The following is a 15,004-nucleotide window of genomic DNA, read 5'->3' on the forward strand; positions in this document are numbered from 1 at the left end:
CTGAATAGCTGGAAGTTCAATTTACGTTTTTTGTTGGTCCAGACATCGTCTGGCAGTTTTATTTTTTTTTCTTCTGCTTTCTTTTAGGATATGTAAGAGTTTATTATTGTTTGTATCATAATACTTGGTTAGATTTTTCTTTTTTGAATATAAGATCAATGGTTATTAAATGAATCTAAGATGGCCGCTGTTAAGTATGTTTTATTTTCTGTTAGACATAATATTATAATACTTGGAATTTTTCTATTTTTTTTACCTATCTGATGTGTCTTGAGTCAGTGGTGTTAGTATATAACTTTTTTTTAAAAAGAGCCTGACTTTTAGAGACATAGGGTTTAGGGTGGGTAGTTTAGCATGCTCTCTGTCTATTGGATGTTTTTTTTTCTGGCTTTGGGGGGGAGGGGGTGGGGTTATTAGTTTAGGTTTTTTTTCGATTGGGCAGTCCTGAGAGGTTTTCTTGTCAATCATGTTTTTTTTCTTTCTGATTGAATCCATTCTGTTCCTCCTTATGGGTTTGGTTTGTTTTGGTGCACTAATTCATTTTATAAATCCCTAAATTAAAGTCTCAGTACGGATGTTAATAAAAGTAATATAATCTCCTGGAACATGACCAGCATGAATCAACCTATTAAATATAGAAAGGTCTTTAAGAAATTGAGAACATTTCAAGCCGATATTATTTTTGCGCAAAACACCCATATCCGTAGGGAAGATGAAATTGTTTTTTTAAATTTTGGAAGGGTTCTCAGTTTCACTCTTCATCATTATCAAAAAATAGAGGGGTGTCTATTTTTATTAATTTTAAAGTCTCTTTTGTACATCTTAATACTGTTACTGATTCAAGTGGAAGATACTTAATTGTTACCAGTTTGTTATGTGGTCAAAAGGTGGCATTGGTATGTGTGTACGCACCTAATGTCCTGAATTTTTTTAAGAGGCTATTTTCTGCATTGCCGAATTTAAATGAATATAAGTTGATTATGGGCGGTGATTTTAATTGCTGTCTCAATCCCTTGATTGACAGGTCATCAACCAATCCATACCTTCCTAATAAGGCTGCGTCCTGCATTAACTCCTTTTTACTAGAATACAGTGTGTTAGACATTTGGAGATTTCTTCATCCTAATGATAAAGATTTTTCTTTTTTCCCCACATGTACATCATAAATATTCAAGAATTGATTACTTTCTGTTAGAATCGCGATTGGTATCCTTCGTTGCTGATTGTGCGTATGACGTTATTGTGCTGTCGGATCACGTGTCCATTAGACTCACATTGAAGCTGTCTAATAACACATGGAATGTAGCTCAGTGGAGATTTAATGCTGTATTGCTCCATGACTCAACATTTTTAAGTTTTATAAAAGAGCAAATCTCTTTATTTTTTTGAATTAAATGCAACTGAGGGTATGTCAAATTTGGTTATTTGGGATACGATGAAATCTTTTCTTAAGGGACATATAATTTCATAGCAGCTTTAAGAAGGAAAACTAAAGCAGAGCTTCTAGTGTTTACTAACAGGATTAAAGAAATAGATAAAGTTTATTCAGTATCACCTACTTAAGATTTATATAAGGAAAGGGTGAAACTTCAAACGCAGCATGACTTGCTACTGATTTATTCCATTGAGCAGCAACTTTTGAAATCGAAAAGTCATTTATATATATATATATATATATATTATATGAGATAAATTAGGTAAACTGTTAGCTGCTCAACTCAAAGCAACTACGGCTAGAAGGCAGATTTTGAAAGTGTGAAGATCTGACAGAACTGTCAGATTTCCGATTCTCAGGAAATTAATAAGGTTTTTTTGGACTTTTACTTTAATCTTTATAAATCTGATTTTCCTGACAACGCTAATTCTATGAATGAATTTCTGCAAAGATTGAATATACCTCAAATTTCTACCCAAGATATGAATACTTTAGAAGCACCCATTAATCGAGAGGAAATAGTAAGATATCTTAAGTATGAAAATAGTATATCTTCTTTTCAATCAGGTAAAGCTCCAGGACCGGATGGATTCACGGTAGAATTTTTTAAGACGCTTATGCATAGTCACACCTCATTTATGCCAAATTTTCACTGAATCTTTATCTCCTGGGACCCTCCCAAAAACATTTTATGAGGCATCAATTTCACTAATTCCTAAAAATTGAAAAGATTTATTTGAATGTGCCTCTTATTGACCAATTTCTTTATTAAATGTTGATTCTAAAATTCTTCCTAAGATTTTGCTAATGGGCTTGAGAATGATTTACCTAAGGTTATTTCTAAGGATCAAACTGGATTTATTAAGAATAGATATTCATATTTTAATATTCGGAGGTTACTGAATATTATCCATTTCTCTCCATCTAAAGAATTTGAATGTGTTGTTTCTCTTGATGCAGAGAAAACCTTTGATAGGGTAGAGTGGCCCTATTTATTTCAGGTTTTAGTAAGATTTAACTTTGGTCCATGCTTTATTTCTTGAATTAAATTGATTTATCAAGCCCCTTTGGTGGCAGTTATAACTAATAATCAAAAATCTTATTTTAGGTTATATAGAGGTACCCAGCAGGGTTGCCCTCTTAGCCCGTTGTTATTCAACCTGGCTCTAGAACCTCTTACTATTGCTCTTCGGGACTCCAATGAGGTTTTAGGTATTAAGAGAGGTGATAAAGTGCATAAGGTTTCATTGTATGCAGATGATTTGCTAGTTTATATTTCAGATCCTAAGAAATCCATTCCTGCTTTGTTATCTATCTTTTTCTGAATTTAGTAGTTTTTCTGGATATAAATTAAATTTGCATAAAAGTGAGTTATTTCCTATTAATAATTATTTTGATCAATATGACCAACTTCCTTTTAGTATTGCTAAAAATAACTTCACTTATCTCGGAATTAAAATTACCAAAAATTTTAATGTCCTGTATAAATATAACTTTCTTCCATTAATTGAGTATATGCAGCAAGTAATAGCTAAATGGTCTCCTATGACATTATCATTAATTGGCTGTATTAATGCTATTAAAATGATAGTGTTACTGAAGTTTTATATATATATATATAGTTCAAGCAATCCCCTCTTTTGTTCCTAAACTCTCTTTTGATAGAATTGACTCTAAAAATTTTATCTTTTATTTGGAATAATAAAATTCCTAGATTGAGTAAACTTTTATTGCAGAAATTTAAAAAGTTTGGTGGTATGGCTTTGCCAAATTTTAGATTGTATTATTGGACAATTAATATTCGTTGTATTTCTTTTTGGATTCATTTTTCAGACATACATGATTGTCCCTTATGGGTGGATTTGGAGAAAAACTCGGTGAAGGGGTATTCTTTGGCTTCTTTATTGGGAGCTCCTCTTCCTTTTTTGCTTTCTAAGATCGACAGTCAAGATTTTAATCCTATTTTTAAACATACATTAAGAATTTGGTTTCAATTTCATAGATCCTTTGACTTTAATAATTTTGTTTTTTCTAGTAAAATCCATCTTAATTACTTTTTTAAACCTTCCATTTTTGATCAGACCCTTTCAATTTGGAAAGCCAAAGGAATAGTAACTTTTTTAGATTTGTTCATGGGTAATTGTCTGTCTTTCACTCAGTGGATAAATATGACCTATCTAATGTACACTTTTTTAGATATTTGCAAATTAGAAATTTTCTACATAATTTACTGCCAGATTTCCCCTTGGCTTACTCGCCCAATATTATTGATACTCTTTTTCAGGTTAAACCATTTCAAAAAGGACTGATGGCTATAATTTATAAATGGTTATTGAATTTGCATATGTTAACTAATGATAAAATTAAAGCTGCGTGGGAATTGGAGTTTTGTAAGTCTCTTTCAGATAATCAATGGGATAAAAAAATTTATTTGGTAAACACTTCTTCTATTTCTGCTCGTCATTCCTTGATACAGTTCAAGGTAGTGCATCAGGCGCATCTGTCAAAGGACAAATTATCCTGTATTTTTTCTAATATTAATCTTATTTGTGATAGGTGTAATGTTGAGGTGATTACTTAAACACATATGTTCTGGTCCTGTATCAAGTTAAATAATTTTTGGAAAGAAGTCTTTAAAACTTTATCTAAGGTTCTGAGTTTGGACCTACAACCGAATTTACTTACAGCAATTTTTCGGATCATTCCATTGGAAGCAGGAGATATTCCTGTTTCCGCTCAACGGATGATAGCTTTTACAACTTTATTGGCTAGGAGAGTCATTTTTTAAAATGGAAGGATTCTAATCCACCTACTGTTATTTATTGGCTTACCTCCATTATGTCCTGTTTAAGTTTAGAGAAAATAAGAAGTCGGACATTTGATACATCCTCTAAATTTGAGGAAATTTGGCAACCTTTTATTCAATATTTTCATATGCTCTGACTTATGGCCCTTCCAGTTACCTTTTTGAAGTTTTGGATTTGATCAGAAAGTTTTTCCTTGTTTTTTCTTGCTTTCACTTTTAGTTTGAGCTGCCCAGTTCTTTCCTTTTCATTTTTTTTGTGTTTTGGGTTTTTACCCTGTATATTTCAATTATAAAAGTTTCTAATCTTTTTTTTCTTTTTATGGATAAGAGGAGAATCAAGGATCTTTCTCTTTATTATGTACTATTAGATTAATACTATGTTTGATCTTGATAATGTTTATTTTTCCTTTTGATTGAACTGTTATTGATATAGATATTTGTGATAATTCTCCTCTTGTTTATAGATATATGTACTTTTTTATTTAACTAATAAAAAGATTGATAAAGAAAGATTCATTTCCTCACATGTATATTGAAACATACAGTGAACAGATGCAGCCTTAACAACCAGCACAACCTAAGAAAGTGCTGGTGGCAGCCTGCAACAACAACACAACAGCGGCAACAAAACAAAATAACAACAGGAAAACTCCCTGCCACCCACCACAGGATGAGCAGAATTATACACAGCAAGACAAAAGCTACTCCCTTTACTCCCTTCCACTGTTGTTCAAATTTATATTTGGGATATGTATATTTTTTGCAAAGTGTGCTTACTGCCCAACTCCTGAAGTAATGATGGTGCAGCTGCTTGAAATGAGATTGACGTTAATGATCATCATTATGTGCCATGTCATATGACGTGGGCGATCACGGTCTTTTCATGACCATGATAGTTCTTGGCAAATTTTTCTACACAAGTAGTTTTCCCTTACCTTCTGGGCAGTGTCTTTACAAGACGGTGACCCCAGCCATTATCAATACTCCTCAGAGACGGTCTGCCTGGTGTCGGTGGTCTCATAACCAGGACTTGTGATATGCACGAGCTGCTCATATGACCATCCACCACCTGCTCCCATGGCTTCACATGACTCTGATCGGGGCTAAGCAGGAGCTACACCTTCCCCAAGGGTGTCCTACAGGCTAGCAGAGGGAAGGAGCACCTAACAACTCCTTTGGTAGAGATGAATCTCTACCCCATCAGGATCTTATTAGATAGGGAATTCCATGACTTGGAACCAAAGATGATCAAAGAACAGAGTTATTTTGTCAGCCCAGGTAATGAGAAACGTGCAGGTGCTGGTGCTTTGCTGCACCTACAACTTGTCCTTCCAGTTAATAGAGAGGTCACAGTTTCAAAGTTCAAGGTAAATTTATTATCAAAGTATGTTTGCATTTTTCAACCCTGAGATTCATCTTCCCACAGACAGCCATGGAACAAAATAAAACACTATAGTACTCGTTCAAACAAAAAACATCAGATAACCAATAGGCAAAAACAGAACCAGTCGCGCAAATGGCAAAAAAATAATCGAATAACACATAGAATATTAAACATCAAACTGCAGAATCCTTGGAACAGTCAAAGAATGTTCTGTCTGGGCCTCTGTACCTCCCTGTGCAGCTGGGTCCTTGACTTCATCACTGAGAGACCACCGTCTGTGCAGATGGGAAATAACATCTCCACCTCAAGGAGGGTGTTTAGCCCACTGCTCTGCTCTCTCTACACCCATGATTGCATCACTAGACACAGCTTAAATGGCATCTATAAATCTGCTGACAACACGATTGTTCGCAGAATTTCAGATGGAAACAAGAAGGCGTCCAGGAGTGAGATAAGCTGGTCACAGCAACAACCTTGCTCTAAATGTCAGTAAGATCAAAGAATTGATTGTGGACTTCAGAAAAGGAAAGATGAGGGGACACACATCTGTCCTCATAGGGGGAATCAGAAGTGGAAAGGGTGAGCAATGTCAAACTCCTGGGTGTCAGTGTCTCCGAGGATCTATCCTGGGTCTGATATCTGGATGCAGCTATAAAGAAGGGATGACAGTGGTTATACTCGTTTGGAGTTTGAGAAGGTTAGGTATGTCACCAAAGACTCGCAGGTTTCTACAGATGTACCGTAAGCATTCTAAATGGCTGCATCACTGTCTGGTATTGGGAGGGGATGGGGTGACTGCACAGGATCGAAAGAAGCTGCAGAGTTGTACAATTAGTCAGCTCCATCATGAGCATTAGCCTCCGTAGCATCTTCAAAGATCACTGCCTCAAACAGGCAACACGACATTACGATTAAGGATCACCATCATCTCGGGCAGGGGTGGCCAACCTTTTATATTCCATGTGTCAACTTTTTCACGCAAGAGTTCTATATTAACATATTTTTACAAGAATTGAATGGGGGTACAAGTGTTGTATGGCACATCTAAACTCGTGAGTGAAAAAATTGACGTACAGAATGTAAAAGGTTGGCCACCCCTGACCTAGGATATACCCTCAAACTCATGAACATTACCTCATTTTTTTTTGCACTATATGTTTAACTAATACATATAATTTCACAGTTTTTATGATTATGTATTGCAATGTACTGCTGCCACATAGCAACAATTTCACAAGTCATGCTGGTCAGATTAAACCTGATCCTGATTCAGTCTAGATCAGTTCACAGTTCGATTTAGTGCTGTGTTTTTCATTGACTGCTGGTGGTAGAGCCAGCCCTGATCAAAATCATGCAAAGCAGCAATTAAAAAAGGAGTAACTGGAAATCCGATGCACATTTAACATGAACTGCAGTCCCCTAAAAATTAGTTCAATCAAGCCTTGCCCAAGACTTCCTCTGGCAGAGAGTGGCCCGTCAAAAGCTGGCAGACAGAGCTGAACATCTTGCTCACCTTCCAGTCTCGTCCTCCTTGATTTCAATCTTGTTCGACATCTTAATTGGCAACATTGGTGAGTAATAGATCATGGATTCACCCTCCCCATGAGGCATATTCTGTTCTCAATCATGTCAAATTCCCTCGGAGACAGCCAAAGCACCAGATCAAAGCCAAAGGCAGATTATCGAAGTGTAAATTACAGGCTCCAATCACACACGGATTAGCTGTAGAAGTTTACAGACTCCAATCACACACAAATCATCTGTAGAAGTTTACAGGCTCCTGTCAGACACAGATTAGCTGTAGAAGTTTACAGGCTCCTGTCACACACGGATTAGCTGTAGAAGTTTACAGGCTCCTGTCACACACGGATTAGCTGTAGAAGTTTACAGACTCCTGTCACACACGGATTAGCTGTAGAAGTTTACAGGCTCCAATCACACACGGATTAGCTGTAGAAGTTTACAGGCTCCTGTCAGACACAGATTAGCTGTAGAAGTTTACAGGCTCCTGTCACCCATGGATTAGCTGTAGAAGTTTACAGGCTCCTGTCACACACGGATCATCTGTAGAAGTTTACAGACTCCTGTCACACACGGATTAGCTGTAGAAGTTTACAGGCTCCTGTCACACACGGATCATCTGTAGAAGTTTACAGCTCCTGTCACACACGAATCATCTGTAGAAGTTTACAGGCTCCTGTCACACACGGATCATCTGTAGAAGTTTACAGGCTCCAATCACACATGAATCATCTGTAGAAGTTTACAGGCTCCTGTCAGACACAGATTAGCTGTAGAAGTTTACAGGCTCCTGTCACACACGAATCATCTGTAGAAGTTTACAGGCTCCTGTCATACACGGATCATCTGTAGAAGTTTACAGGCTCCAATCACACACGAATCATCTGTAGAAGTTTACAGGCTCCTGTCAGACACAGATTAGCTGTAGAAGTTTACAGGCTCCTGTCACACACGGATCATCTGTAGAAGTTTACAGGCTCCTGTCACACACGGATTAGCTGTAGAAGTTTACAGGCTCCTGTCACACACGAATCATCTGTAGAAGTTTACAGGCTCCTGTCACACACAGATTAGCTGTAGAAGTTTACAGGCTCCTGTCAGACACCAGTTGGCTGTAGAAGTGTATTTAAAAGAGTAAGTAGTTTATGAACTGTCGCCACTAGTCATGTTGGTTGCTGGTGCCATTTAGCAATCAAAGAAGGCAGGGCAATTTGTAATGGCAGAGTGCAGGCACCAGAGTGGAAACAATGATCGTTTTCAATCCTCTCTGAGATCTCACCCCTTCCCCAGCTCTGTAGTTAACACTCCGGCCATGAGCAACCCTAGGTCTCAATTCTGGCCTCTTGACCTGTTTTAAAGTTAATAGTTGTACTTTTGAGCTCTGGAATCTACTTTGTCTCTCACTATTTTCTCTATTAAATCAATATGCGTCAAGCTTTTTACCATCTGCCCCAATATCTCCTCATGTGTTGTATTTGATTAACTGTACATCCCTGAAATACCTTGGCGTGTTAGCAGATTAAACACAACACACAATGCAAAGCTTTAGGACTTCAGGAAGAAAGAAGATAACATGCATCAGTTGGAGCATGCTCACTACCTCTCAGCTTCTTCCTGCTCTTGCCGCTCCTGCTCTTCTTTCTCCTTCTGCAGTCGTGCAAGTCTTCGTCTTTCTGCTAGAAGCTTGGCTGCTTCCTCCGGATCAGTAGTTCCTGCCATGGTCTTTGTATTGGATGTGTCTGGAAGAGAATAACAGGTCAGTCAGTAAAGCCATTATACTGTGTGTAGATTAGGACAAGGAGGAGGGAATGTTCTGGGGGTGGGGGGTGCCTTTGATTATGTTGCCTGTTTTACCAAGAGTCCTGGCTTTCAGGAAGCACTGAGCTGAGTCCACGGTCTCTGCAGTTTCTTGCAGTCCTGGGCAGAGATGTTTCCATACCAGGTTAGGATGCAAGCAGGTAGGATGGTTTAGATATTTAGCTAAATAAGATGATAAAACTGAGGAGCAGAATTAGGCCATTTAGCCCAATGACTCTGCACCACCATTCCACCATGGCTGATTTATTATCCCTCTCAACCCCATTCTCCTGCCTTCTTCCCAAACTTTTGATGTCCTTACTAATCCAGAACCTATCAACCTCCACTTTAAATATACCCAGTTACTTGGCCTCCACAACCCTCAGTGGCAATGAATTTCATGGATTCACCACCCTCTGGCTAAAAAAATTAGACCATAAGACATAGGAGCATATTTAGGCCATTTCGCCCATCGAGTCTGCTCTGCCACTTAATCATGGCTGATCCTTTTTTCCCCTCCTCAGCCCCACTCCCCAGCCTTTGCCCTGTAACCTTTGATGCCATGTCCAATCAAGAACCTATCAAACTCTGCCTGGCCCAATGACCTGGCCTCTACAGCTGCCTGTGGTTACAAATTCCACAAACTCACCAACCCCCGGCTAAAGAAATTTCTCTGCATCTCTGTTTTAAATGGACACCCTCTATCCTGAAGATATGCCCTCTTGTCCTCGAATCCCCCACCATGGGATACATCCTTCCTACATCTACTCTGTCTAGCCCTTTCAATATTTGAAAGGTTTCAATGAGATCCTCCTCATCCTTATAAATTCCAGTGAGTACAGTTACACAGCCATCGAACATACCTCGCATGATAACCCTTTCATTCCAGGAATCACATGAGTGAACCTCCTCTGAACCCTCTCCAATGCCCGCACATCTTTTCTTAGATGAGGAGCCAGAACTGTTCATAATACTCAAGGTGAGGCCTCACCACTGCCTTATAAAGCTTCAGCATCACATCCCTGCTCTTGTATTCCAAACCTCTTGAACTGAATGCTAATATTGCATTTGCCTTCCTCACCACTGACTCTACCTGCAAGTTAACCTTTATGGAATTCTGCACAAGGACTCCCAAGACCTTTGGCATCTCAGATTTTTGGATTTTCTCCCCATTTAGAAAATAGTCTGCCAAAGTGCAAGACCATGGATTATCCAACATTGCATTTCATTTTCCAACTTCTTGCCCATTCTCCTAATCTGTCTAAGTCCTTCTGTTTCCTCAACACTACCTGCACCTTCACCAATCTTCGTATCATCTACAAACTTGGCAACAAATTCATCTGTTCCATCATCTAAATCATTTACATACAGCATAAAAAGGAAAGTCCCAACACCAACCCCTGCGGAACACCACTAGTCACTGGCAGCCAACCAGAATAGGATCCTTTTAATCCCACTCGCTGCCTCCTACCAATCAGCAAATTCTCTAACTATGTCAGTAACTTTCCTATAATACCATGGGCTCTTAACTTGGTAAGCAGCCTCATGTGTGGCACCTTGTCAAAGGCCTTCTAATAGTCCAACTATACAACATCTACTGCATTCCCTTTATCTATCCGGTGTGTAATCTCCTCAAAGAACTCCAACAGGTTCATCGGGCAAGATTTTCCCTTAAGGAAATGGGGCTGACTTTGTCCTATCTTGTCCTGTGTCACCAAGTACTCCATAACATCATCCTCAGCATCCGACTCCAACATCTTCCCAACCACTGAGGTCAGGCTAACTGGTCTTTTATTTCCTTTCTGCTACCTTCCTCCTTTCTTAAGGAATGGAGTGATATCTGCTAATTTCCAGTCTTCTGGCATCATGCAGAAAATAGTCTATGCCTTTATTCCTTCTGCCAAAGTACATGACCATACACTTCCAACACTATATTCAATCTGCCTCTTCTTTGCCCATTCTCCTAATCTGTCTGCAGACTTTCTGCCTCCTCAATGCTACCACCTCCCACCCTCTCCACTTCCTCTTTTTATCATCCACAAACCTGGCCACAAAGCCATCAATTGCTTCACCCAGATCACTGACATATAACCCAAAAATAAGAAGTTCCCAACACCAACCCTGCAGAACATCAGCAGCCAACCAGAAAGGATGCCTTTATTCCCATTCTTTGCTTCCTGCCAGACAAGTAATCTTATATCTATGTTAGTATTATTCCTGTAATGCCAAGGACTCTTATTCTGTTCAGCAGCCTCATGTGCGGCACCTTGTAAAAGGCCTTCTGAAAATCCAAGTAAACAACATCCAGTGATTCTCCTTTGTCTATCCTCAAAGGATTCCAATAGATTTGTCAAGCAAGACTTCCCCTCAAGAAAACCTTATGATTTGGGCTTATTTTACCAAGTACCTTAAAACCTCATCTATAGCAATGGATTCCAACATCCTAGAAATTGATAAATTCAGGGTATGTGGCCTGTAAATTCCCGTATTTTGGCTCGCTCCGTTCTTAAAAATTGGAGCACCATTTAGGACTTTCCAGTTCTCCAGAACCCTTACAAAATGTATGGATTCTTGAAAAATCATTTCTAGTGCCCCAACAATCTGTTCAGCTATCGTTTTCCTGTTTTTCAGAATATTGGGATTTAGTTCATGGAGACATTGGATGGATATGGATCGTGTAACTGCGGAAATGGACGGATATGGATAGTATAACTGGGAGAACGGACGGATATGGATCGTGTAACGGAGAATGGATGGACATGGATCGTGTAAATGGGGGAAATGGACGGATATGGATCATGTAACTGGGGGGAATGGACGGTTATGGATCATGTAACTGGGAGAATGGATGGATATGGATCGTGTAACTGGGAGAATGGACGGATATGGATCGTGTAACTGGGGAGATTTTGACAGATATGGATTGTGTAACTGGGGGAAATGGATGGTTATGGATCATGTAACTGGGAGAATGGACGGATATGGAACATTTTAACTGGGGGAATAGACGGATATGGATCATGTAACTGGGGAGATTTTGACAGATATAGATCGTGTAACTGGGGGGAATGGATGGTTATGGATCATGTAACTGCGGAAATGGACGGATATGGATAGCATAACTGGGAGAATGGACGGATATGGATCATGTAACTGGGAGAATGGATGGATATGGATCGTGTAACTGGGGGAAATGGACGGATATGGATCGTGTAACTGGGAGAATGGATGGATATGGATCATGTAACTGGGGGAAATGGACGGATATGGAACGTGTAACTGGGGAGAATGGACGGATATGGATCATGTAACTCGGATAATGGACGGATATGGATCGTGTAACTCAGATAATGGACGGATATGGATCGTGTAACTGGGAGATTTTGACAGATATGGATTGTGTAACTGGGAGATTTTGACAGATATGGATCGTGTAACTGGGAGAATGGACGGATGTGGAACGTGTAACTGGGGGAATGGACGGATATGGATCGTGTAACTGGGAGAATGGACGGATATGGATCGTGTAACTGGGAGAATGGACGGATATGGATCGTGTAACTGGGAGAATGGACGGATATGGATCGTGTAACTGGGGGAAATGGACGGATATGGATCGTGTAACTGGGAGAATGGACGGATATGGATCGTGTAACTGGAGGAAATGGATGGATATGGATTGTATAGTTGGGAGAATGGACGGATATGGATCGTTTAACTGGGGGAATGGACGGATATGGAACGTGTAACTGGGGAGAATGGACGGATATGGATCATGTAACTCGGATAATGGACGGATATGGATCGTGTAACTGGGAGATTTTGACAGATATGGATTGTGTAACTGGGAGAATGGACGGATGTGGAACGTGTAACTGGGGGAATGGACGGATATGGATCGTGTAACTGGGAGAATGGACGGATATGGATCGTGTAACTGGGAGAATGGACGGATATGGATCGTGTAACTGGGAGAATGGACGGATATGGATCGTGTAACTGGGGGAAATGGACGGATATGGATCGTGTAACTGGGAGAATGGACGGATATGGATCGTGTAACTGGAGGAAATGGATGGATATGGATTGTATAGTTGGGAGAATGGACGGATATGGATCGTTTAACTGGGGGAATGGACGGATATGGAACGTGTAACTGGGGGGAATGGACGGATATGGATCGTGTAACTCGGATAATGGACGGATATGGATCGTGTAACTGGGGGAATGGATGGATATGGATTGTGTAACTGGGAGATTTTGACAGATATGGATTGTGTAACTGGGGAGAATGGATGGTTATGGATTGTGTAACTGGGAGAATGGATGGATATGGATCGTGTAACTGGGGGAATGGACGGATATGGATCGTGTAACTGGGAGATTTTGACAGATATGGATTGTGTAACTGGGGGGAATGGATGGATATGGATCGTGTAACTGGGGGAATGGAGAGATATGGAACGTGTAACTGGGGGAATGGACGGATATGGAACGTGTAACTGGGGGAATGGACGGATACGGAACGTGTAACTGGGGGAATGGATGGATATCAGGAATATAGACAGGTATATGGAGGAATTTAAGGTGTGGGGTTATGTGGGAGGCAGGATTTGAGGGTCGGCACAACATTGTGGGCCGAAGGGCCTGTAATGTGCTGTACTATTCTATGTTCTATATATGGATCGTGTAACCAGGAGAATGGATGGATATGGATCGTGTAGTTGTTTAGAAATTGTGAGATACAAGTCCACTCCAGTGCTGTTCTATGTTCTGTGTTGTATTGATTATAAAGTTGAAAACTAGAAAGTGTTCTAGTTGGTTTAAAGTCACAGAAATACACACTGTGTTCTTGCTGGACCAGGACTACATTGCTCAGTCAGCTAGAAGTGAAGCTTTTCATTCTGTGTTTTAAAATGCATACTATTTCATATCAGCAGCACCCAACAGTATGACCTGTCCAGCCATCAAAAACATCCTCTAATCCGGCATCCAAAATCCTTCCATCCTCAAATTGGCAAAGTAGCACTGAGGAATATGATGATGATCAGCAGACATCTGGACTAATAATCCAGAGACCTGGGTTCAAATGCCACCACAGTAGCTGGGGATACCCTAGCCATGAGTAATCAGATGATGCATTGTCGCAAAATCCCAGACAGAAATAGTTCATGAAGGAAATCTCCCTTCCTTACCCACTCTCTGTGTGACTGCAGGCCCACAACATTGTGATTAACTCTGAACAATCTCCCTTCCTTACCCACTCTCCGTGTGACTGCAGGCCCACAACATTTTGATTAACTCCGAACAATCTCCCTTCCTTACCCACTCTCCGTGTGACTGTAGGCCCACAACATTGTGATTAACTCCGAACAATCTCCCCTGAAATGACACACACAAAATGCTGGTGGAATGCAGTGGGCCAGGCAGCATCTATAGGGAGAAGCACTGTCGACGTTTTGGGCCGAGACCCTTCGTCAGGACTAACTGAAAGGAGAGATAGTAAGAGATTTGAAAGTAGTGGGGGGAGGGGGAAATGCGAAATGATAGCAGAAGACCAGAGGAGGTGGGATGAAGCTAAGAGTTGGAAAGGTGATTGGCAAAAGTGATACAGAGCTGGAAAAGGGAAAGGAGGCCTCGGGAGAAAGAAAGGGGGAGGAGGGAGCACCTGAGGGAGATGGAGAACAGGCAGAGTGATGGGCAGAGAGAGAGATAAAAAAGAACTGAATATGTCAGGGATGGAGTAAGAAGGGGAGGAGGGGCATTAACGGAAGTTAGAGAAGTCAATGTTCATGCCATCAGGTTGGAGGCTACCTAGCCGGTATATAAGGTGTTGTTCCTCCAACCTGAGTTTGGATTCATTTTGACAGTAGAGGAGGCCATGGATAGACATATCAGAATGGGAATGGGATGTGGAATTAAAATGTGTGGCCACTGGGAGATCCTGCTTTCTCTGGTGGACCGAGCGTAGGTGTTCAGCGAAATGGTCTCCCAGTCTGCGTCCGGTCTCACCAATATATAAAAGGCCACACCAGGAGCACCGGACGCAGTATACCACACC

The 15,004-nt window shown here is 40.3% G+C and overlaps 1 protein-coding gene across 4 annotated transcripts in view; it reads right to left on the reverse strand.

Annotated features, from left to right (window-relative positions):
• LOC140728007 (MAP7 domain-containing protein 2-like) overlaps positions 1-15,004 on the reverse strand; it is a 222,790-nt gene that overhangs the window by 144,909 nt on the left and 62,877 nt on the right. For all 4 annotated transcript variants that reach the window (XM_073046095.1, XM_073046092.1, XM_073046093.1 and 1 more), the window contains one exon: positions 8,747-8,885. In XM_073046095.1, coding sequence (XP_072902196.1) covers positions 8,747-8,885 — 139 coding nt within the window. The remainder of the gene's footprint in view (positions 1-8,746; positions 8,886-15,004) is intronic.

The sequence above is a fragment of the Hemitrygon akajei genome, chromosome 5 (genome assembly GCF_048418815.1).
Source record: "Hemitrygon akajei chromosome 5, sHemAka1.3, whole genome shotgun sequence".
NCBI classification, from domain to species: Eukaryota; Metazoa; Chordata; class Chondrichthyes; order Myliobatiformes; family Dasyatidae; genus Hemitrygon; species Hemitrygon akajei.